This window comes from Vanacampus margaritifer, chromosome 12, assembly GCF_051991255.1.
Source record: "Vanacampus margaritifer isolate UIUO_Vmar chromosome 12, RoL_Vmar_1.0, whole genome shotgun sequence".
NCBI lineage: Eukaryota > Metazoa > Chordata > Actinopteri > Syngnathiformes > Syngnathidae > Vanacampus > Vanacampus margaritifer.
This window is the reverse complement of record NC_135443.1, coordinates 2292903-2317815: the sequence shown is the minus strand read 5'-3', so window position 1 is coordinate 2317815 and position 24913 is coordinate 2292903. Positions and strand designations below refer to the sequence as shown.

The window sequence follows — 24913 nt, the reverse complement described above, 5'->3', positions numbered from 1 at the left end:
CCTCCTTCACCTGCCTCCATTCTTCTCCTCTCCACAGACCCCCACCAACTGGGAACCCCCCCCCCGCTCCTCTCGTCGTCCTTGTGCTCCACACAAGGCAAACACAGCAGATGTGTGAGCAGCGACACCCTCAACAGCTGTCGACTCCTCTTCCCTTCTTGACCCCTCACATAAATATCCTCTTCTCACAACGTCGCCTGACTCAAAGGTGAGGAATTCCCATTTATTTCCCTTTTTCTTTTCTTTTTTTTTTTAAACAAAGTAGTAAAAAGGAAGCAAGCAATATCTAATTAGAATGCAAAAGTCAAAACACCCTCCAAATGTTATGTTCGGAATCAAACCTTATTAACTACATCAGTGATTCTGAACTTGTGGTCCACGAAAGTCATAATCACTGAATTAAACATTCAAACTGTGAAATGTGCAATGTAGCTAGAAGTACAGATATTTATTTTCTAGTGTAAAGATAGAAATTGCGTGATGTTCTGGTAATAATAATAATATGTGGAAAGCTAAGTATTTTTTGATTTGGTACTTTATTTGAAATGTTTGAAAACCACCGTATGAGCTAATGCTAATGCTAATGCTGGTCAGTAAACAAATAGCTGTGAGGATAAAGACACTACCAAGTGCTAATACCATACTAAAAGTTGTCTGAAAAGGACCCATGATGTCATGGAACAAGTAGCTACTAGGCTAATGCTACCATAAGACTAGTAGTCAAAAAGGAGATAATGCTATATAAATAAGCTTGGTAGCTAGGCTAATGTTGCCACAAGCATAACTAGTAACTGGAAATAACAAGCAGTATGATTATTTCCTGATTGATGTGCAGTAGTTCTATTCTTTAGCATTAAGTAGGATACCATGCACTGTTGTTGCTATTTCAGTGCGTGGTTCCTGCAACCACCAGCGCTTCTTGCTGCTTCATCAGTACGAGTTGATGTAACCTTATTGCTTCCTGGCAGCCGAGCCATCCCTTGCTGCATCTGGCCGCGCTCCAATACGCTTACTGACCAGCTTCTAGCAAGCTTCTCTTCTCGGCCTTTTGCTGAGCTCCCCCCCCCCCCCCTGCCCTCACTTAACACTCTCTCGGTCCCACCCTGCACACTCCGACCTCGGAACCTGTGCTCGGACCCCCTCGCCCCCCACAGGCCACCCCAGCCCTTAGGGCCCAGCTGCTGTCGCCTTCGCAGCCGTCCAGCTCAGCATGAGAAGCCTGGCAGCTGTTGATCAATGGGCAGCCGGGGCCAACGCCTCCCTGCCTGCCTGCACCCCCCCCCCCCCCAGCACCCTATCCTGACCCCCTTGCATACACACGCACACAGATGCATGCACACACACACTCCCCTGGGATGCAACAGATGGGGGTGAGCCAGCGGAGAGGGTGTGGTGGGCGATAAAAAGGCTGGCTTAGGTGTGTCCAAGTGCATCTTTTGGCTCATACTGATTAGGGCATCTCTCTCTTTTTTGTTTACAGTTTGAAAAACAAAACACATGTTCACCCCTAATTGCCATAGGACTAAATATTCATGACCTGTTCAGTTGAAGGCAAACACAAATTGATTACGTTGACAACTCTTGACCAGAGGTATGTGCTTCCGACCCGTAAACATTTTCCCACAGTCACCTTGACTCACCTGTTCACTATTTGAGAAAAGATTGGCTAGAAAAGTTCAACGTCAGTTAATATGTGTTTGTATGCAATTTCCAGAAAAAATACATTCACTAGTTGGTTAAGGATATTTGTTTGGTTGGTGCGCCAGTCCCCATTATTATATTGGTATGCACATTACCGTATTTTTTTTAATCGCATTTTTGGGACATTTTACTAAAACTGAGACCAAGGACAGGACTCGCACCCAAAATTTGCATCCCCTAACCGTGTTGACAGCAGCCAACGAGTTCTGTTTGCATTAGAAACTTCTGTTGCCAGTCCAAGCTCTAATTGTAATATAAACAAGTCACACCTGCATATAAGTCATATAACCAGCCAAACTAGGAACAAATTGAGACTCATAGTCTGAAAAATACGGTAATAATTTATAGCAAATTATTTTGTGGACCACCATGTTAGGGCTGACCAATCTCCAGGGACTCCATTTTGCGACCTGCTGCAAAAGAGGACATGGAGTGAAGATTGGAGGAAGGGGGGCCGGACATTTGCTAGCGTGGACAGGTGTTGGCGTCAGCGGTGTCCAGACTCGTCTCGGCAGCTGCCGTCACCCCTTCCTTGACAGAGGTATCCACACCACCACCATCACCATCGCCACTTCTCAGCTTTTTATGGGCCTAGCCTGTTTTGACTTTAAATATTTGCCTAGGAGGCGCTTGCTCTGTTTGGGGGAAGCGCCGAGGTCACGCTTTTGCAACCCGACGCACACACAAGTGTGTGTGTGTGTGTGTGTGTGTGTGTATTTACACTCAGAACACACACCTGTATGGCCAGAGGTTTGGAGTCAGTTGGTCACATGGTGAAAATCTTTATTAGTTAATTGTTAATGAGACATTTTGAGACTTTAAGTTTGTGTGTATTTTAAGGCCTTGTTCATACTTGACAGATTTAGGGCATGTTTACACAAGAATGTTCTAGTAGAAATGCTTTCTTTGTATTTTTCCCAAAATAATTCTGAGCAACAAACGGTAGGTATACCATGATTGTCTTAAAGAGAAAGTCAACCCCCAAAAACTTTATGACAATAATATGTTTGATGCAGCCCCATTTGTCTAAATATGGCATTCTGGTTAATTTTGTGTTAGTGGAATATGAGTTAAGCAGCAAAATCCAGCCGTTTTTATCCATCCCATGGGGCGGCCATTTTGCCACTTGCTGTCGACTGAAGATGACATCAATGTTGCCAGGTCTCAGGTAACAACCAATCACAGCTCAGCTTCAGAAAACAAGTGAGCCGTGATTGGTCATTGCCTGAGCCACTGTGAGGTCATCTTCCATCGACAGCAAGTGGCAAAATGGCCGCCCCCTCAGATGAATAAAAACGGCTGGAATTTGCTTCATAACTCATATTGCACAAATGTCATATTAACCCCTGGGCATTATTTGATTTTGAAATGGCTTGGTCAGAACCAACAAAAAGCCAAAAAATGGTCACATAACGCCCAGGGGTTAATCAGAATTTCATGTTTAGACTAGTGAGGTCACATATAAAATATTATTGTCAAGAAATGTTTACGGTTGACTTCCACTTTAACTATTCCAAACAGCCTAGCATACACTATTCCATTACATTTGACATCAAATGATCCGATTTCTCTTCACTAGCAAAACAGCATATCCTGCATTGTCGAGTCATAAAAACGGTCAAACTGTATAACTTTGTAGGTTTGACTGTAAAAGGTGGAAGAGAAGGCTGAGAAACAAAGCGCCAGAAGGCGCGACGACATCTGTACTTAACGTTTGAATACAACCAAGCAAGGCAAATGTTATGTTATCAAAACACACTCATCTCAAGGTGACACCGGCACGCTACAAAGCGTCTCGTGTTTTCCGCAAATCTCCCGGGAGCTTCCCGCCTGTGATCCGTCGCAAAGAGACAGCCACATAGTCGAGTCGGCACAGAGATGAGGAAAGGCGGCAGCCCGACGTGGATACAAAAGAGAAGGGTAGGAGGGGAAAGATAATTACAACAGCAGCGAAGGATTTCCACGCTGATCCCGCAAAAAACACCCCCGCCAGCCAGCTGGGTTCAAAGTCCAGGAGGGAAGACTGAGATTGAGAGAAGGCCGCAGAAACAGGAACGCCAAGATTTTTTTTCTGCGGGGGGAATATTGCAGAAGAAGAAGAGTGGTGGGGCGCACCTTGTCCTGCCATCTGGGCTACACACACACACACGCACACACGCAGTCTGTTTGGATTGAGGATTTAGATGGCGGCAATTGCAAGGAAGCATACCTGGAAATATTTTCAACTGTCAAAGTGGGCGACGCTAGGGAGGGCTAACTGATGAAGCAATTTAACACACGTGCACACGCACGCACACACTGCGAGCAAGCAACATGCCCTCACTGGACACTTCATTAGGTACAACATATCTCTGGTTGGGAATGTGGCCTGGGAGGAACCTGGGACAGCTGCGGTTTAGTGGCAAATGTCGCGTTTGAGAATGCTGGGAATTTAGAAATGGTCCTTTTGAAGAAAGTGTCTCTCTTTAATGAAAACAAACAAAATAAAAAATCACAATCCATTCAGTTTCCAAACCGCTTATTCCTAATTTATGTTAATAATTATGGTCTTTTTTGACTTTTCTATTCAAACGCAACCCCCCTCCCAAACAAAAGCTGTATTACAACTATTGTCCATATTTACAATGTATTTATTTTCACCTTTAAAATTTTAATCATACTAATATATAGAGATCCGAAACTTTTTTCTAATTGCTTTGTACACAAGGCCCATTTCTCTGAAATATTCACAAATCTGTCTACATGTGTGAGTGAGCACCTCTCCTTTGCCGAGATCACCCACCACCTTAACATTGTGTCATAACAAGATGCTGAATAGACGTGATGGCATGATTATTGCCCAGGTGCTATAGGCTGCCCACAACCAAATGCCAAAAGTGCGCAGTTTTACTATTTTTGTCCTGCGTAAGTTACACTTTAAGGTCAATCATTATTTATCATGAATAATCATTTAATTAAATACATTCAATTAAACGTTTTTCATTCACAAAATATATTTTTGTTTTAAATAAAGAACAATAGAAATGTATTATATAAAAACATTTTTAAAAAATGGAAAGAAAGTGATTGTATGTGTGCCTTTAAGGGGCGTAGCCTCAGGGGTGACATCAGGAGCTGGAGTCAGATTGGCCGGTCAGTCTGCATGCGAGTGTTTGCGCGTGAGTTGTGGCTTACAGCAGCTCCCTTGCGAGTGTTCTCATTTTGTAATAGCGTGTTTGACTGCTTGTTCTGTTCATTCAACAGCTGACGGTGCCGGCAGTGGCTCTCCTTGCCCACATGTGAGTGCATTCGGCTCACACCACAAATAAATTAAAAAATCTCAAAAGATGGCCCGTTAACTTGTAAGTCAAGGTATCACTGTATTTCACTTCATGGTTGTTATTACTGAGCCGATTTGAGCTCTGTTACTAACCAAAACAGCAGCCACCAGCATAATAGACACGTCTGCAGTTAATAAAAAAAAAAAAAGCCTCCCGCCACCAAATAAGTAAATATGGTGGCTTGTAATAGTCGTATAGAGTAATGTCTCTCGGCGGGCTCCACATTGGTCGTGACAATGGCTCTTCTCCTCAGCGTCGCTCGCTCAGCAGCCGCAGCGACCGGGCCGGACGTAAACGGCTATAGATGGCGTCCATATGGCCGCAGCTGATGGGGACGATTTTCTGTATTGTTCACTTTGTCAGCCGGGCGGGGAGAGCGAGACAGAGACGGAGAGAGCTAATGATGATGCAGAGTGCAGATGTGCTTCGGTGCAGCCCGGTCGTTAAGCAACAACAGCTTGTCTTGTGTGTGTGTGTGTGTGTGTGTGCGTGCGTGCGTGTGCTACGACCACAGCTGCTTGCCAGCCTGTTTGCCTTCTTCTTCTTCTTGACTTCATATACGACCAATAGCTAGACACACACAGTTGTCTTCAACTTTTAAAGGTACACCTTGTTCATAAAAGAAACAAACGGGAGCTTTATAGTCGCACCTTCCCGCTGAACAGCTGAAGTTTATCATCAGACAGTGAACAACAAAAAAGTCAAGACAATCACAGGTTTAATTCACAATGTGGAATGCGCCACAGATTCCAGAAGTAGAAATATTCGAATGATATATATATATATAAAAAAATATATATATATATTACAATATCTGTTCTAAGGAAAAAATAAAAAGTTGTTCATGAAATTTAATTAGAAATTAAGGGCAAATTTAATCACACATCAAAATAAAAGTCTATATAATGTTGAGTGAAATTGTATATAAAATGTTATTTAAAATGCAATTAAAAACATTAAAAAAAAAGTTACATTCAAATGAAAATAACATTTAAAAAGAAAATATTACAAATTGCATAAAAAAAATAAAATGTTAAATATTTTATTGAAATTGAGAATTATGTGTGTTTTATTTAAAAAAAACATCCAGATTAAAAACCTATTTAAATAAATAAATGTTGATTTAATATTAAATTACAAATTTGATTACAAATGTAAATAAAAATGTAAACAAAATTGTCAAAAGTTGAAACTAATCAAATACAATATAAAAAATACATTACAACTAAAATAAGTTTAAAAAAAGAAAAGAAAATACTGTATTATAAATTAGAATGAACACATGTTATATAAAAAAACAAAACAATGAAACATAGAATTAAAAACTAAAGTAAAATCAGACAATACTTTTTTTTTTATGAGTTGGTGCCATTGACAGAAGACTGAAACAAGAAAAGGCACGTGAGATGTTTCTGAGTTAAAAAATAAATAAATAAATAAATAAAAGACTTCAGACAATGACATGGAGGCCCCAAAACAAAGAAGGATCTTCTACATGATGTCCTTCCCGTATCCCTTTCCTACCCACTCTTGCTCTCCTACTTCTTCTCGAACGCCGTACAGATGGTCCCAAGCTGCCTTCAATAATCCAACGTGCGGCCATGCCAGTGCACCGCGGGCTACACCCCTGATGCCACGCACGCACACACAAACACACACGCACAAACACACACGCACACACAGAGGACAGTGCCAGTTCCCTAGGCAGGACCCCTGTCCCTCCATAGCCCAGATTGGATTGGGCGGGCCCGGGGGCTCCACATATAGCCTGCAGCGGGGACACCACATTGATTATTTTTTATGTTGTTCCATTTCTGATTATGAATCAAATGTTTTATCACACAAGATGACTAACCAAATGTTTTGATTTAGGTGTGGAGCCAAGAAGAGGTGCAGGTGAGCGGATGGTCGTTGAGATGGAAGCAGGAATGTGACAGATGGGTCGTGCCTGGACAGAACTGTGAGGCTGGCATCGCACGGTGAGAGCACACACACACATACACACACACACACACACGTCGTCACACGGCGTCCTATCCTTTGAGTCCGGCATGTCATAAATAGACAAATAGATGGCACGGCAGCGGACATATTGTTGTCAATATGTTGCATATATTGCCTTTTGACGACTCCAATATCTGGGTTAGAGTGGTGTGTTTGTAGTAGTGGTTGACATGTCTGCCTCACAGTTGAGAGGCTCCGGGTTTGAATCCCAGCTCCCGGCAATATAACATGCTAAATTTCACACTTTAACATAATAAATTACACATTTTAACATAAGTTATAAAGTGACCATTTTGACTTCCACATTCAAGAAAACAAAACACTTCCTTCTGATTCAGAGATTGTCTTCTTTGACTTTTTTTCTTATAAGTCAGTTAGTAGCTCTCTAACTGTACTTATGATACTGTAAAAATAAAAAAAAGTGAAGTGTTTAAGATGAAAACTAAGTTTTAAGATAATTTAACTCATTGACTGGCAGCCATTTTCATTGAAGCACCCCCCTTCGCTACCGGCTGTTTTACTGCATTTTGACAGATTTTTAAAAGCCCACAGAATATTGTGTTCTATTGCTATAAAAACATGGAACCTACCAAAACAAAAATTAGAGTCTCTTCTTTTATCAAGAAGAAAACATATTCATATCTGTTTCCGTTTTGCAGCAATATTGCTAAGTTTCATCATTATTTAACAAAAAAACAGCTTTTTTACAACATGGCCCTGGCTGATCTCTTATACTCTGCTGCCACCTGCTGGCTGTTTTTTGTAATAACTACCATTACTAATTCCGGCCTGGCACGGCGGTAAACCAGAAGCGCTGCTAACATTAGACCACAAAAACATTTTTGGACATCCAGCATAGTCAAAATATACATATCTGTTTTCATAAAAACGTATGTCAAGTAATATCAAATATCAGGATGCGTACCGCGTGGGAGGCCATGTATTGGCATACATGTGCGTCACGATACGCATCGCGTCGTGGTACACATTGTATCGTGAGGTTGTTAGCAATACCAAACCCTGGTGATACTGAACTTGTATCTGCTGCGACAGCAATACACTTATTTTCCTTGTAAACACTTATGCACTGCTAAAATGGTGTCATATAATACCAAAAAATGGCTTTCTACCCAACCCTAATAGACAGTAAAAAACACAAACTTGACCTTGACACTTTTTTTGGGCATCAGCACAACACACAACACTCGCCGTCGTCCATCTCGACCGTCGTCCATCTCGGGCGTCGACGTGCTGATGATAAAGTTGTGAGCGGTGCACATGTGTCGTCCCCCCCCCCCGCTGCCAAGCGTTTGACCACCACCACCCCAAACACGCCCTGCTGGCACCTCTTATCTGGCACGCACAGCTGGCACAAGGTGGCAGAGGGGCAAGCTCCACATCATCATGAGGAGGAGGAAAAAAGTGCGCTCCATTTGTTATTGTTGCGTCTCCAGCATGGACTTGCGTCTGCTCTCACCCGAGCATTGTGGAAGACAAATGTGGAAAAAGTGGAAGTTGTACTCAAAGGGGAAGTCAAGTCAAAAATGTTCTACACATCCCCACTAGTTTAAACACAATATTGTGGGGGCGACCATTTTGACATTATATTGTGCCCTCTGCTGTCGACTGAAAATGACATCACAGCACTTGGGCACTCTGATGTCATTTTCAGTCGACAGCAGAGGGTGGCATGATGTAAAATGGCCGCAACCTGAGATGGATCAAAACGGCTGGATTTTGCTTCATTCATATTCTACAAATGCATTATTGATCAGAATCAGAGGTGGCAAATCCAGGTCCAGAAAATTAAAACCCTGCCACAGATTGGCTTTAGTTTTAGTATTAGTATTAGCTTTAGTACTTTAATTTTTTTTTACCACTGATCAACCTTCTGTATTGCCATACAGTAAAATCGCTTGAATTTATTTTATTTTGTGAATTAAAATGTTTTTTTTTAGTTTAGTTAATTTTAGTTTTGATACAAAGCACGATATCCCAGCGCTGCCCAGACTGAACCCAATGTACGTTTTCCTCTGGGAAATATAGTTTTGCGAAAATATTCCAGTGGATTGTGTTCAGCCTACAGTGCACATGATGTCTTGCGTGTGTTTGTGCAAATGCATGCAAAAGGGGGGCCGAAAAGAGGCGCGGGGGGGGGGGGGGGTCTCTTTCTTTTCTCCACACATGCAGACACAAATATTCAAGTTGTGTCGCCTTTTGTTTGCCCCCCGCAAAAAAAGGGAGTGGGCTGAAGTGGGGCGGCTGGCTAGCTGGATGGATGGATGGATAGATGCCTGGGACACCGTACACCCCCAACTCATCCCCTCCACGCACACCACACAAATATCCCCCAGTGTCACCACCTTCTTCCCACACATCGTGTCCCCCCTCCCCTGGCCAGTGGAGTGCCACTGTATTGTGCGCATGCAGAGGGCCGCTTGTTGCTTGCCTTCTGTCCTGCTGTGTTGAGTGCTTTGACAAAGGGGCTCCTTTTAAATATGCAGACAAGTCTGGATCACACACACGCACGCACGCACGCATGTAAACACACACACATCGCAGGCCCTGCTCTCACTCCATTTTTCGTCTCTCGCTCGCCCAGGCCCGGGAGTAGTGCGTCCTGTCTTTTTATTTTATTTTGTATTTTATATATTTTTTTTTACAGACAATCAACAAGTCTCGCACGCGCATGAAAAGCATCCAGAGGGTTTACCCCCTGGCCCCCCCCTAATGAGAGGGGGGCGCTCTTAGCAGGAGTGGCTAGCTAAAAGCTCCTTTTCTTCTCTTTTTGTGCAGCTTTTCTTACTGTACATTTCGCCAAAGCTGCGCCACACTAGAAATACAAAACTTTTTTGTTTATTTTTTCATTTGTGAGCTTGAATGAATTCTGCCTTCGTTTTGTATTAGCCATAACCAGCAGATGGCGTTGGAATGAAATGAGCCATTTACAGTGGTAGAAACATAAAAAAAATAGATGGATAAAATTGTGGATTTTATCAACGTTTTTCTCACTGTTTTCTTAGCCTGGCAGCTTTTTTTTTGTGTACTCACTTTCCTTACTTGAATAGTAACGTAAATGCATTCCCACATATGTGATTTTTTATTCTCCACACTTTTTTGCCATCAGACTACTCCCGCATATTTCTTCCGATTTACACCATTCAAATTTTAACTTGCTTCAAAAATTCACGCCTACCGTGGTATATGTCGTCTGATTCCACTTTACTTGCAGTATTCGCAATATTTAACGTTAAATATCAACGTTTCCCCATTCCTTTTCGATGGCACTGACATTGAACTTTTTCTAAGTGCCGCTTTCCACGCCCACTTCCATACATTCAACTGATCATCATTGAGAGGTGTCCGATACCGCTCGGTGGCGCAATTGGTAAAGTGCATTGATAAGTAACCAGGAGGTTGCAGGTTTGAATCTCACCTCCGACTGTACATTGCAAATATATCCATGGCCGTTATGCTAAGTAATACACATGTATACCAACTGACTGTCATATCAGGACATGGATTATAGTTTCACTGAAATGATTAAATGCATATCAGCTTTCAGCATCAGATGACACTTTTCAAAAATAAATACGTCATTAGCCATAAGTTTGAACAAGTCAAGTTATGTCAGTGCTTGGAGCAATTACCTCCCACCACAGAGAACCTGAGTTCAAACCCCGCTTGTACCACATTTTAGTACATTCGATGGTTCGATACCAACTGACTATCATATCAGGAAATGGATTATAATTTCTCTGAAATGATTAAATTCCACTTTAGACAGATTGTAGTTCAAGTTTTCTTTTTGTACATTTGTCATTTAACTACAATTGCAGTTTTCAAATAATTTAATTTAACTGAACTTTAAGTGTTTGTTTGTTGATGATTGCCTAATAGTGTGGGCAATGATGGTTGGCGTTGGTAAGCAAATTTGCCTCCTGGCTGACATGTTGTTCATCATCAGCCTTATTGAGAAGAATGAAACATCAGGAGGAGGCGCAGTGGCCTTTATGTCAACGCCCCCCTTTGCTGCCCCCCCCCCTTTCCTTTGCCCCCCTTGGTATAGTGGCAGCTTGGCAGAGGCGGCTCTCTGTCCTCGTCCCTCGTCCCCCGCCCAACCCGACCGCGGCCCCCAGACGGGACGGAGAAGCCGCGGCTCGGTGTCGAGCCTCCCAACATGTTGAGCGGGGCCGGCGCCTTGGGCGCAACCAAATGCTTCTGCAGCTGCCCCTTTGTCCCCCCCCCCCCCCCCAAACCCCAACCCGCCCTACCTCCTCTTCCCTTAAGTAAACAAAGGACAGCAACAAATTAATGACCTACATTCAACGGCAAACTCGCACGGCCCCAAAGCGAGTGAACGAACGAGCGGACGCTTGCAAGCAGATGTTCGCCTCCATTGCTGCAATTAATGACACCGCACCAAAAGGGCGGCGATATTTTCTCCACCACGACCTTTTGGAAAGCACCTGGTTCGGAGCAAAACTGGCTGCTGATGTAAACATAAAAAAAACAAAAAACTTTGGAGTCTAGCTTTTGGGCAGCACAACATAAGTATCAATAATAAGGAGTTAGAAGGTACATACAAATCGGAACATCAAAAAGTGTAATAAAATATCACATTTGGTGGCATTACACTAGTATATTTTGTGGAATTTACATTTTCAATTTTAAAAGTATTTTTTTATTCATTAATTTTTCGGCAGTCATTCAGTTGTCTTTTTTTCTTAAATAACTTTTTGTTGTTGTTGTTATTAAATAATTAAATATCCCCCCCCCCCCAATTTTTTTTGCACGTTTTGATTTTCTTTAAAAAGCTCAATTGTCAATGTTTGCGGTATTATTATTATTATTATTTTTAACCATTTTTATATTTAGTTTAAATTGATTGACATATAAACATTATTCAATTTACTGACAATATTGATCAAACATGACATTTTGTGTGATGTTTATTTTGTGGAACTTTCATTTGTAATTTGATTGAAAAAAAATTGGGAATTAGAATTAGTAACTTGATTTTCCCATTTTTTTGTGGAGTTTTAGTATAATAATAATAATATGGGTTTTAGTCATTATTTTTTCTGTAATAGATCATTTGGGACCAAAAATTGGGTCATGAGCAGATATAGCATGTTTGGTGGTTTTTGGGAACTTAGTTTTATTTAATTTTTATTTAATTTTTTCTCTTACAGAATTTGTGGACTTTTTAAATGGGCCTTTGATATTTCATTTTTAAAAAGAGAGAAATGATCAACTATCAAGTTTTGTGGCATTGTTTTTATGGAGTTTTAATATTGAATGTTAATTGATTAAAATAAATATTTAGAAATCGAATGTTGTGTTTTTTGTGTGGAACTTTGATATGTACTTTGAAAAACAAGCTAAATAATGTTCCATTTTTTTCACCACACACAAAAAAAGAAAATGAATTAAATATCACATTTTTATGGCTTTATTATTATTATTATTTTGTGACATTTGACTTGACTTTTATTTATTCATTTTTCAACATGTTGTCATTCTCTTCATATCTTCTGTAAAATTGTGCAGCAAACTGTTATTATGTTCAAGAAGGTGAATTTTCTTGATGCGTCTTGTCCAATAGCAGATGACCATTTGATTGACCTCTTGACCTGAAAAGGTGGGAGCACTTGAGAACCCTCAAGCGTCCCTTCTGCTCATCTGACTGTTTAACTGGGAACTTTGTGCTTCTTTTCAGGTTCCTGGCGACAAAATTAGGCGCTCATCAGACATCGAGATTAGCAGCGAGCTTATGGCGTGAGTATGTGTGTGTGTGTGTGTGTGTGTGTGCGTGTGTCTCTGGGGGGGTCGGGTGAGGTGGGCTTACCGAGGAGGCCATCTGTGGCCTAGTGAACGCTGGCCAGCTCTCGATGCATCTGTAAGAGCAGCTAAAGCTCATTTCTTTGCTGCAAAACTACTTGAGGAGCTTTGCAAGCTGTGTGTGTGTGTTTGTGTGTTTTGTGTGCGTGCGTGCGTGCGTGTGTTGAGAGGGGGTGCGCAACAAGCTGCCGCACAATTTTTGTGTGGGTCTAATGCCTCAAACGCAGCCTACACATAGCTAATGCAAAAACCTCCAGCCTTCTGGAGACAACTTTTTACAAATCTGACTTTTGCACATTGTTGATTAGTAGAGGAAGTAAAACGGGGGCCAATAGGGAGCCGCACTACTTGGTGACAATCAGCAGAGGCGCTGTTGAGTCGAGAATCATGATGATGTGGGCAGACAGGTAACGTCATTAAAAAAATGTGAAAGAAAATAACTAATTAATTCATATTTTATTTTTAAGTCATTCATTGCCAGCTAATAGGTTCTATTTGTGAATATGTGAAATATGAATTAAGCAGCAAAATCCACCCATTTTTACTTTCTGTGTCTGCATGTTGGTCCCCTTTGTCAAGTGACGTAAGATTGAAGCCTAGGTCCCTTTTTTTCTGGACCTCCTAGTTCCTGTGCACTTTTCCTGGTCGAAGGACGGAAAAGTCCAATTTCCAAACTTCTCCAAATGCAGCATCAAGTAACCTTTTTTTCTGGGTTTGGTCATGTGACATTCGCAAGATGAGCAGAATATCATGTTGGGCTAGCGGTGGTGCAGAGATTTTTTGACTTCCCCTGTAAGTACAGGGGTTGAATCGGTACTTTTCTTCTTTTTTTAAAAAAATAACTTACTTCCTTTCAGAATGTTTGTAGCTTTTCCACATGTCAACAATGTTCTGCACAGACACGAGAGCAGAAAAAGAGAGCGAGCAGTCCAAAGTGAAGAATCTTATAATTTATTGCAGTTTGCACACAATTGAAAAAACATCAACAGCACACCGGAAATGACAAAAAATTAAACAATTCCAATCGAATCCCCCCCCTTGAGAAAAACAATGATTGTCAAAGCTAAACATGACTAAATCTCAATTTTAAATCAATTGGAAAACAAAATTTAAAATAACTTTTTTTTTAATCTCAATAAGGGAGAAAATAGATCTGAACAAAAAAATCTGCTTTGTTTTAAACCCCCCACCCAGATGGTGATTGTCCTTTTTTTCAGTCATTTGAAACCCCCAATAAACTGTCTAAGACATTTTTTTTAATTGAACATAAAAAGAAGACCACCCGCACCACTTCTTGTTTTCAAGTAAACACAGCAAAAAGGTTGGAGTGTGCTTAGTTCACAGCCTGACACTCGCAAATAAATTATTACAAATACAATTAAATTAAAATAATAATAATTCAAAAAAAAGAAAATTGTAAGAACAATCAGCCTAGATAGACTACAGCAGTTTAAGGCGGTCAAGTACAACCAGAAAAACAAAATCAAAATAACAGCAGTGATGATGCAAACTGCAGCAAGTTGGATGGATGGGCGGGTTGGGGACACACACGCACGCGCATACACACACACACACGCACACTTGAGGGCTATGGTGCGTTCAGCAATTCCTTTTAATTTGGATTGTATAAACGCTTGACGATTCTTTTGAAATTCCAAACCGAGCTTCATCCCCCAAATACAAAAAAAGTTGACAAAAAAAAACCCCACACAAATCAATTTAAGAAATCATCCCTGATGGAAACCGCCAGTGATGACTTAGAAAAATCCCATGACATTTTTTTAAAATTTTAATAAAAAAAAAAAAAAATTATTCAATCGCAAATTAGGAAAAAAAAAGGCATCTTTCCAGCACGCATTTTCATGGATTTTTTTTTTTTAATAGCTTAAAAAGGTGCTACTTTCACACACGCACACACGCACGCACACACAGCAGAGATCAGTGCACACACACATACACACACACACAGACGTCAGCTTCAAAAGCTTCAACATTTCCCACCCCCAAATTGCCAACTTTTTAAGACACAACCCCCACCACCCACCACCCCCCCCACCAGTCAGTCAGCTTGGCTTCACCCTGGAGTAGTAGTAGTCGTGTATTCACAACAACAAAAAAGTCAAATTTGAGCAATTACAATGTGTACAGTAACACAGCAAATTCACATTGTCTTAAAAAAACTAAACAATCTTCAAATATACAAGTGTGGACGTCATGCAACAACAGCAGGTAAAAAAAAGAAAAAAAAATTCATCATAATTAATAATAAATGATTTTAAACTATAGTAGAAGAATTTACAACCTTAAATTAAATACTTTTCTCAACAAAAAAGACTGCAAGCTAGAATAAAGAAAAAAATATTCATCAGTAATCATTTGTCCAATGTTAGAAAATACTTCAAACTGATTGAAAATAATTATAATAATAATCAAAAAAAGGAGGCTGTGCATTGCATGAGTGCCATGGTTTCATTTTGTCAGTCGCTCCCTGAACACAACACCAGCAACACGCTAACGGCGCCGCCGTGCCGGTGGAACGTCTCGTCAACACGCACGCGCACACGCACGCAAACACGCACACCCGTCTTCCAAGTGTGTATGGTGAGACCCGTTTAGCGTATCGCCCGTCGAGTGGTGAGATGAGACGGAAATGAAAAGTTGAAAGGCCAGACCTTCAGCGATGTTGAGAATATTATGACCCCCCCCCCCCCTCCAAAAAAAAAAAGTCAGTAGTAACATGTTCATGTGCTAGTAAAGTGCAAGACTCACTTGGACGCCCACGTCCCCTTAAAACGCTCGTTCCCAACCGCCGTGCCGCTGGAAGTCAGCCGGAAATGACCAATTATTCACCAGGCAGGACAGTTAAATGCTCTTCCAGTAGATGGCGCCAAGTACAATTAAGTACTTGAACAGGTGAGATTGCAGTTCTATTAGATTCCATACAGTGAACCCCCGCCTATTTGTGGTTTGCTATTTACAAGTTCAGCAATTCCCCCCGGTAATTTCAAGTTTTTGTTTAAGATGCCACGAGATGGCGCCAAAGCCCTGGCTAATAAAGTACAAATTGGTGTCAAGGAAGTATATTGGCGCGATGCACTCTACTGTTGTAAAGTCTAAGGAACAAAGTTTATTTAGTTGTTATAGAGCATCTTTGCCGCATGAGAAACTTTTTTGCTCTGCTGAATGGCTACTAAAAGGCGCGAGCTAACAAACGATAACATTTTGTTATTGCGTGACAAAGACGGTGCACACTTTTTTTTTTTACTCAATTTTTAATAATTTTTAAGTTTTTAAATAACTTTTTGGGATCATAATTTGTAGTATACAATTTTCCAGAGGTTCACATGTATGTATTAATTGGAAATGTATCAATCTCTGCCAGCGGCGTATAGTGGACGTCAGAAGAATTAAATGCGCTTCCACTAGAGGGCAGAAGGTAAAATACCGTAAACCTGCCAGCTGCAAATCGATTTTTTGCTCGACTCAACAGGCACAAATTTCACACTGATAAAGATGTGCGTAAATTGAGATTATTTTTGTATATCTTCTGATAATTTGCTTTGAGATTTTCTGGAGTAATCTACTGCTGAATTGCATTTCCACTACATTGCAGATGTTTCTGTTAAATATTATTACTGTATTAAATTAATCTATATTTTTTTTGTTCATATACATTTACAATGTCTATTAACAAATTGAAATATACTGAAAGCAGGTTTCAGCCTTCTTTTTTTTTTTAATATAACACTTTTTAACTGTGGGCGGGTCTAGAATGCGTTCACCACGATAAACGGGGGTTCACTGTCTATACAGTTTGACCTGATTAATAACATCAACATTTTTAGGATGGACATTAACAATTACTCTCGTTTTGTTTTCAGCATGGCTTGCTCCCGACTGTCCTTTTTGTGCCATGTTGAGAACTTGAGATTTTTCCAAAGCTGCGCCGGGGATGAACGAGGGTTGGGAAGCGACGCCTTAAGAAGCCGACACGGCGGCGAGCGCGTCTACTTCCAGAGTTCCTGCGAGCTGTCCTCGATGGCCCAGTCCCTGACGTTGGGCAGCGCCAGCGGCTCGCTTTTGACCGACAGCGAGTTGACCAGCTCGCAGTGGAACTTGCGGATGTGCCGGTAGAGGTCTCCCGACTGCGTGAAGCGGCGCTCGCACCACTTGCAGGCGTGCGGCTTCTCGCGCGTGTGCACCACGGCGTGCCGACTCAGGTTGTGCGAGTACTGGAAGCTCTTGCCGCAGGTGGCGCACGTGTAGGGCTTCTCGCCCGAGTGCGTGCGCTCGTGGCGCTTGAGCGTGTACATGCAGGAGAAGGTCTTGCTGCAGATGGTGCACGTGGGCACGTTGACGTCGCCGCCCGCCGGCTTGGCGCGCACGCCCTCCTGCTCACGGAAGTGTGAGCTCAGGTGCAGCTGCAGGATGTGCGGCGACGGGAACACCTTGTTGCACAGCGGGCACATGAAGATTTGCGTGTGGGGCGCCGCCAGCATGTTGGACACGAATGGCAGCAGGGCGGCGTCCGCGCCGCCCGCCGAGGCCTCGGCCGGGACCTCGTCGCCGGGCGGCTTGTCGTCCCGTTCCAACTCCGACGCCAGCGAGGCCTCGCGGAGGGCCGACAGGTGCGCCTCAAGGCCCAGGCGACGCTGCGCCGACAGGGGGCCGCCCACGCCGCGGTGGCTCGGCGCCTTTCCGCTGTGCTCCATCTCATAGTCCCCGCCCGTCAGGTCCTCGTCCTCGTCCGACGCCGCACCCCTCTCCACCTTCACCCTCACGGCCAGCGGGCTCTGGTGGCTGTCCGGCGGGGAGCCGCCGCTGAAGTAGTTGGCGTGGTGGTTAGCGCCGGCCGTGGGTTTGACGGACAAGTCCAGGACGCAATCTGCGGCGTCGCTGCTGCGGTGGCCTCGCGAGCTGACGGAACGGTGCGACCTCTGGGAAAGGGATCCGGTGGAGCTGGACGGGCTCCCGGCGGGAGACGCGGGCTTGATGTCGGCCTCGCCGTGGCACGGGCTGGCAGGCGCCACCACGGCGGGCGTACCCGGCCTCTCGGCGGAGGGCATCCTCAGCCAAAGTGCCCCCGCCTCGGTCTTGCCGTCGTCCTCGTCGTCGCTCAGGTCGGCGGCTGCCGGCCGGCCCACCGAACCGTCCGAGAGGCTGTCGACCTTGTCGGAGCAGCTGGAGCCGGCGCCGTCGTCCTCCCGCCGCGTGCTGTCCGCCTCGGTGGCCGTGGCCTTGCGCTTGAGACGCTTTTTGCACACCTTGACGATGTCGTACATGTGCAGGTAGGACGCGGCGGCCAGCACGTCCTCCACCGGCAGGTCCTGGAAGCGCAGCTTGCCCTCGTACATGAACTCCAGCAGCAGCGAGAAGGCCGGCGCCGTCACGATGTCGCTGTTGAGGTGCACCACGTCGCGCTTGTCCAGCTGGTCCTTGTAGAAGAGGTGGAAGTACATGCTGCACGACGCCAGCACGGCGCGGTGCGCGCGGAACTGCGCCTCGCCTACCAGCACCGTGGAGTCGCACAGGAAGCCCTGGTGCCGCTGCTCGCTCAGACACTGGAGCAAATGTCGGCTGTGGTCGGGGAACTCCATCCTGCTGTCCTCATAACCTGCAACGACGGTCAGAAAAAGACATTTTCATTTTCTTTTAATGGCGTCGCTGTGTAGGACAATTTCATCAGGCGCTGAACACACAAGTCTTGCAATGTGAAATATTTTAGGAGCATATAAAGGAATGAATTGGTTACCTTTATTGTATTTTAGTTTCAAATTGTCCAAAAATCCAGTGTGCTCTTGTTATCTATTCAACACAGCACAAAATGCTTCTCATTAATTTAGAACATGTGAATTTTTTTTTATTGCTTTTAGTATGTTCTTGTCTATTCAGCACTCGGTTAGCACCATACAATAAGTTATTTTCATTCATTTAGAGCATAGTGGAAAATGTCATTTTTTTCAGCAGTTGACTGAAAATAAAATGAAATGACACTCTTTTCTATTCAACACTCGGGTGGCAACATACAAGGAGTTGGTCTCAATAAATGAGGATATGGTGGAAAGGAAAATTGAATTAATTTCAGCTGTTGAATTCACAAAGTGAAAAAAGTCCAATTGTGCTTTCATCGTCTATTGTGACGCTCAGTGAGCATCACAAAGGTTCGACTCACTAAATAAGATTATTGGGCAAAATGTCATTTATTTCATAGATTTACAAAGTAAAAAAAAAAAAAAAAGATTCTCGTCATCTAGTCAGTGCTTGATTAGTTAATTAGAATATTGTGGAAAAATGTAATCATTGATAAAAATTTAATTGTCATCCAGAGCCACACACTGTTAGCGGTTGAATTCAAAGAGTGATGATCACATTTTATAGATTCACGACATTCAATATTTCACAATTGAATTTTTTCCCGCATTTTGAATGAAAACCCCAAATTCACCATCTCACCGAATGTGAACATTCATAAGAAACAATCCAAAAGATTTTTAAAATAGAAAAGAGCAACATTTAAAAGGGACTTTCTTCCAATAATCTAAATCATTGAGATGCTAAATGAGCGCCAAATAGGTGACAAGACACATTTTTGGACATTTGTGGGGTTTTTTGTGACTAAAATACATCCAGAGTAACACACACATTCCTTCCTCCTGTGCTGGAATATATGCGCTTGCTGCATCTTTGGCTGCCTCGTCTTTTTGCACTCTGGCCCGCCGCTGCTCCTACGCTGGTTATTTTTATTAACCCACTTTGGCCTGGCCCGCCACGGCCCTTTTAGGTAACCGGCTTCCCAGCCGCGCAACAAACACACCTACCTAACCGCCACCTCCGCACACGGCTTGACAGAACTAAACCATCCCCCCCCCCCCCCACCACCACCACTCCGTCTTACAAAGACCCACCTGTTAACCACGTCGCTTTGTCCCGCCTGAGAAAATACATGCCGCTCGCCCGCTTTTCTGGTGCTGCTCGTTAGCCCGGACGCTTAAATGGCCTCATTTGAATGAAGCCTGGGCAAGAATGGACGAGTGTGTGCGGTGTGTGTTCGACTTTTAATGAGGGGCAGGGGAGGGAGTGTGTAATGAGGGGGGGCTTACGGGGACAAGGGTGAACTAGCCCCTCCTCTACACACGCTCCGAGACGCGGTCTTACGAGAAAAACCTTTGCACATCCTCCTCCTCCTCCTCTGCCCAGAAAAAGAAGATTTACAACACAATCACTGTAAGTGCCCCGCTCGTCACAGCAGCAAGCCTAATCCTTAAGATGCCTAAAAATAAAGACCCGGCCATGGACCGGCCCCGGCCCGAACCGGCCCAGCTCAAGGGGGGTCCGGGATGGACAGGGAGGGATGGCGGGAGGGGGGTGAGGCAGGCAGTGAGGGAGGGAGGAAGGGGGGGCTTAGCCACATCTGATCCAGCTGACGGGGGCCATATGGCAGCTGCTAGCCAGATAAAGAGATTAAGACTAGCAGCGAGTGCGATTACAGCTGTCTAGCCAATTCAGGCAGCGCAAATCTGCAACTTCTAAATTAGGCTCCTCTGCGCCGGGACGAGCGCGCGCACCGAGCGGCCGCTTTCCAGTCATTTCAAAGTCGCGTCGTTGACATGGAATAAAACTTCCGTTTCCGATTGGAGACACGCTAGACGACTTTCAAATAACAAACCGCCAACGTCTACAATCTGCTCTTTAACGTAAAGAAGGAATTGCATAGGACTCGCTTCTAGTCCACACTCGGGCTCAAGCCATTATTTTACTCCCTTTGGCTCACTCCAACTTCATCAATTCAAATGACTTCAGCTGCGGCAAAACGAGAACATAAAATAATCCCAGTGTTTCTAGTCCACAATCTATCTGAAGCGAAAAAAGAAAAAGACTCTTAAATGACTTTTCAAACGGCAAGAACACTCGAAACGTGAACGATAAAGAACATGCAATATTCACTTGAGCAGCAGTAACTTTAGTGGTGGGAGGAACTGCCAAATAATGACCGAATGAATGACTTTCGAGTCCACACTCGAGCAACAGCCAAACAAGAACATTTAGAATGTGCCGACTGGCTCCAAACTCTAAATGAAATCAAATAATCCTGCTGCAAGTCCACGCTCGGGCTGCAGTGCAGCGAGCGACGCTAACAACGAGCGCCGGACGAGAACATTTCAAATGCAGATTCGACTCGTGAAATGAAATCATCCATCTTCTACTCCACGCTCGGGGCTGACAGTGGCTTTGACAGCCAAGTGAATTAGAATGCGTCCACTCAGTCTTAATTTCTCGTCCACACTTGAGCAAACGACACTTAACTGCCAAAATGAGAACATTTTAAATTTTGGAGGCCCTTTTAAAGTTTTCCGTTGTTTTTTATCATCTTGCTTCTCGTCCACACTCGAGCAACAGTAACACCAACTGCCAAACGAGAACATTTAGAATGCTTTTGTCCAAACTTTGAAGTGAATGAAGAAGTGAAATAATCCCACTTCTAGTCCACACTCGAGCAAAACTAACTGCCAGACATTTAAATCGTCTCAACTTTTAAATGAGCGCCCGACCAACGTAAAGAAGAAATGAAAACGCCTGCATCTAGTCAGTACTCGAGCATTCCTAAAGCCCGGTTGGCCAACTAACTCTCTTGGCACACAAACGCAACACAAACACGCACACACGCATGTCATATGAGACGATACCTGCAGCGGTACGCATCAACTCGATTAAGTCCACTGTGGCCGAGGAGCTGGAGCTCTGTGGCTTCTTCTCTCTCTCTCTCTCTCTCTCTCTCTCTCCCGCTCGTCCTTTCTTCCTTCCTTCTCTCGCCTCGCCTGTGAGTGGGTGAGCGGGCGAGCCGGCGAACGCGCAGGAGGAAGAGAAAAAAGAAGAAGAGAGAAGCTCGCTGTTGAAACTGCGAGGGACAGATGCAAAGTGGCGGAGATGTTGGACGGGGAACGAGATACCGCCTCCCACCTCCTCCTCTTCCCAGCTACTAACTGCCACACACACACACTCGCACGCACCCGCGGAGTACTAACTCTCCCAGGCTGCCTCACAATAAAGGGCCAGGGAGGGAGGGGGGTGGGGGGTGGGGGGGGGTAGGCGAGGGAGGGGGTGGTGGGTGTATGGCAGCCTGTCAGCTGCTCTGACATCATCCTCAGATGGAGATGCTACCTCCAGCTGTGCTCTTTCTACAGCCATATGCTGCCTCCTCTACACTCCTGCCACCAGACTCCTCTTTCATTTCAACCAACAACTTTGTCGCCCCCTCCTCTATACCCCCCCCCCCCCCCAAGTCTCCCCCTCTTTCTTTCTCTGGCTGGGAAACGACATGAGCGACTAACAGCAGCAGCAGCCGTAGTTAGTTGTAGGGGCAAAATAAATAAATACATGAAAGCCGGAAAAGTTCGCAACTGATGTCAAACAAGTCGTTTTAGTCGCTTTTGGCCTCGCTTGCAGACAAAAGCCGCATTTGTGACTGACAGACGCACGCACGCATCTGATATTGTTTTCCACTTTTTCACGCTCCAGCGACGCTGCCGCTCGTCTTGTATTCACTCATTCGTTCATTTGTCCCTCCCGCCCGGACAAGCTACGATATATGCCTGAACAATAGCCAACAAACACTCTTTAAGGAGTACAACTTTTGGGATTAGCGACACGGCATTAGTCAAAGTGCTCATGTAAATTTCGAAGAAGATTAACCTTCTTGTTACGTTGTTATATCACTGATGTTGAACCGGGACATATTTAGTGATCCAAAAGTGTCAGAAACTGGAGAGAAATCACAATGAACATTGTTTACAAATATGCACAATGAATCTGTTTCATTGCCAGGCAGAAGTTTTCTGGTAATCGTCTGGTTGATATTGGCTATGTTAAAATCAGCTAAATGTATTTAATTTTTTACACATTACAGAAGAACATAATGATATTAACCCCCCCGGCCCCCCTCACAAACATTGTCCGTTATTTGTCTCTGTTGTAAAATACTAAAAACACAAAGTGTTGTAAATCAGTCAAATATTGTGCCTGTAATTCATATATAAAAAATAATCTATTTTCTTAAATATATATTTTTTAAATTGTTTGGACGATTAATCGGTTATTTAAGTTTAATTTCACTAAATACCTGAATCAGCCCAAAACATCAATCGGGCCCGAATAAACATTCGTTTGACTGTATATTTTATTCATACATTTAGTATGACCTGGCAGCAAAAAAAACGAGTTCTTAGCACGGCTGCCACACACATCTGAGGTTATGGGTTCAAATCCGGGCTACGACCTTCATGTGTGGCATTTTAATGTTCTCCACATGCTTTCTCATACGTTGCAAAAAAAAAAAAAACATGTTAAGTTCACTGAGGACTCTACATTATTGCGTAAATGCTTATTTGTTTCACAGGACTGACTGGTGACTAGTCCCGGATGTAGTTTGTCTGTCCCTGGGAGGACCTAAAACATCTCCATTTTGTCTTGAGATCAACTTTTTCGATTCAAATGGTTGACTTTCATCAACACTGTTAAGTGTAATGAAGTAGTGGTGGCAGTCGTCTCATCTGTATCTTCTCCCACCTGTGTAATAGCAACGGGGTGGGCCAAAAGTAAAGTAGGGACTGTTGTATACATTTTTTAAATGTTTCATTTCACTACATATACACGTTATATTTATTTTTATTCTGGCATTCTTTTCTACCTTCTGTGTTCCTAAAGGCCCTCCTTCCTTGCCAACCTTTTTTTTTTTTTGGTGTCCTTGAGCAAGGCCCTGTTACACCAAGCTGCTCCAGTGGGTGCCACTAACAGTGTGGGCCAAATTTCATGTACGTGACAAAAGAAAATAGGATCTCGTCTTTTTCACATATGGGGGCCGGCCGGCACGCCAACAAAACAAACACTCAACCAATTACTCCTCCATAACTTGTAAAAGCTCCATTCTGAATGTAAATCTGTCATCCCTGCATCAGTGAATCACTTGGTGTGCAGCATTTATAGCAACCGGCAAAGGATAAAGATTTTTTTAAAAGCCAAGTAGGCTAACTGAGAAAATATGAATGGATTTTTAAAATATGTAATTCCTATGGGATTTATGGGTATGTGTGATAGTTGTACTGTATGTTTAAGTGCTGTTATAAATATAAGGGGTTCCTTTGATTTTCTTTAAAAGTTTGAGAATGGATTAATTAAAAAAAAAAAAACGACCCCATTTTTTTAATGAAACTTTTTTTCAACCGGTTCACTTTAATTAACATTGCAGGTGGCCATCTTTAAAGTCAGTGTAGTGGGACAAGACCTACACCTGTGTTATGGTGATACATACATTTTTTTGAACAAGTTATTTTTGTATATACTTTAAAGACGATGGCGAACCTCCGAAGAAGACACCCCCGTCGAGGGAGGCACGCCGAGCCCGCATAGAAGCTAGCTACGAGCGGCTAAAAGTGGCGGCGAGCGTCGAAAAGAAAGCTCGTGTCTGGACTAAAGCTACGTCCTCCATAGGACTTTCCTTCCTTCCTTTAGGCCTCGCTGCTATGACAACAGCTGCTAAAAAAGGCGAGCTAACACACAACACAGTCATGCTAGGGATAAGGAAGCTACTTTTGACTCGCTCCCTCCTCAACCCCTCTCCACTCACTCGCCGTATTACAAGCGCCACTTACAGGCAGCACGCTCCGACGTCCCCCGCTGAATCCTCCTCGCCTTTGCCCCGCTTCCCCCCTTTTACGATGACTTTGTGTTGCTTTCCATAACAGGCTTGCCGAGGCAGGGGAAGGGAAGAGGGACTGTGCGGCGGCCAGATGTTTCCGAGCTGTTGCTGCCTCCGTCCCTGCCTGCCTGCCTGCTGTTTTCTCCCCACACAACAGCTCACAACTCGGGCTGGGACTTGACTGGCAAGGCTGGGAGCCAATGGTGGAGGGTCGAGATGGAGCGGAGGTCGGGTGGGAGGGATATGCCTTCTTGTTCTTCGCCTTTGCTCTTCGTCGGTCGGCGGAGGTTGACACCAACCAGGCTGGCAGGACAGGCAAGGGAGAAGCGGTTCGGCCGAACCGACTGGTTGG

At 43.8% G+C, this 24913-nt stretch overlaps 1 protein-coding gene and 1 long non-coding RNA gene across 5 annotated transcripts; one reads left to right on the top strand and one right to left on the bottom strand.

The window, feature by feature from the left end:
• The first annotated feature begins 62 nt into the window (after positions 1-62).
• On the top strand, positions 63-24428 carry LOC144061118 (uncharacterized). Of its 2 annotated transcripts, XR_013296084.1 has the most exons (6): positions 63-208; positions 1481-1591; positions 2078-2242; positions 6894-7000; positions 12748-12806; positions 24213-24428. It is a non-coding gene; the product is annotated as an uncharacterized LOC144061118 (long non-coding RNA). The 2 variants fall into 2 exon arrangements; XR_013296085.1 differs by lacking the exon at positions 1481-1591.
• zbtb18 (zinc finger and BTB domain containing 18) lies at positions 13805-24913 on the bottom strand. 3 transcript variants are annotated; one of them, XM_077581242.1, is made up of 2 exons: positions 24515-24913; positions 13805-18483 (listed from the first exon to the last, which is right to left on the bottom strand). In XM_077581242.1, the coding sequence occupies exon 2, from the start codon at positions 18464-18466 to the stop codon at positions 16877-16879; it is 1590 nt and encodes a 529-aa protein (XP_077437368.1). In that variant the 5' UTR covers positions 18467-18483; positions 24515-24913; the 3' UTR covers positions 13805-16876. The 3 variants fall into 3 exon arrangements, with proteins under 3 accessions (XP_077437368.1, XP_077437367.1, XP_077437366.1); XM_077581241.1 differs by lacking the exon at positions 24515-24913 and adding an exon at positions 21554-21725; XM_077581240.1 differs by lacking the exon at positions 24515-24913 and adding an exon at positions 19775-21545.

Excerpts from the sequence above, each read along its gene's own strand:
- zbtb18 (XM_077581240.1), bottom strand. The coding sequence starts at position 19,814 with ATGTATTTTCTCAGGCGGGACAAAGCGACGTGGTTAACAG. Across the intron at positions 18,484-19,774 it reads CAAAGCGACGTGGTTAACAG|GTTATGAGGACAGCAGGATG; the intron begins GTGGGTCTTTGT and ends CCGTCGTTGCAG.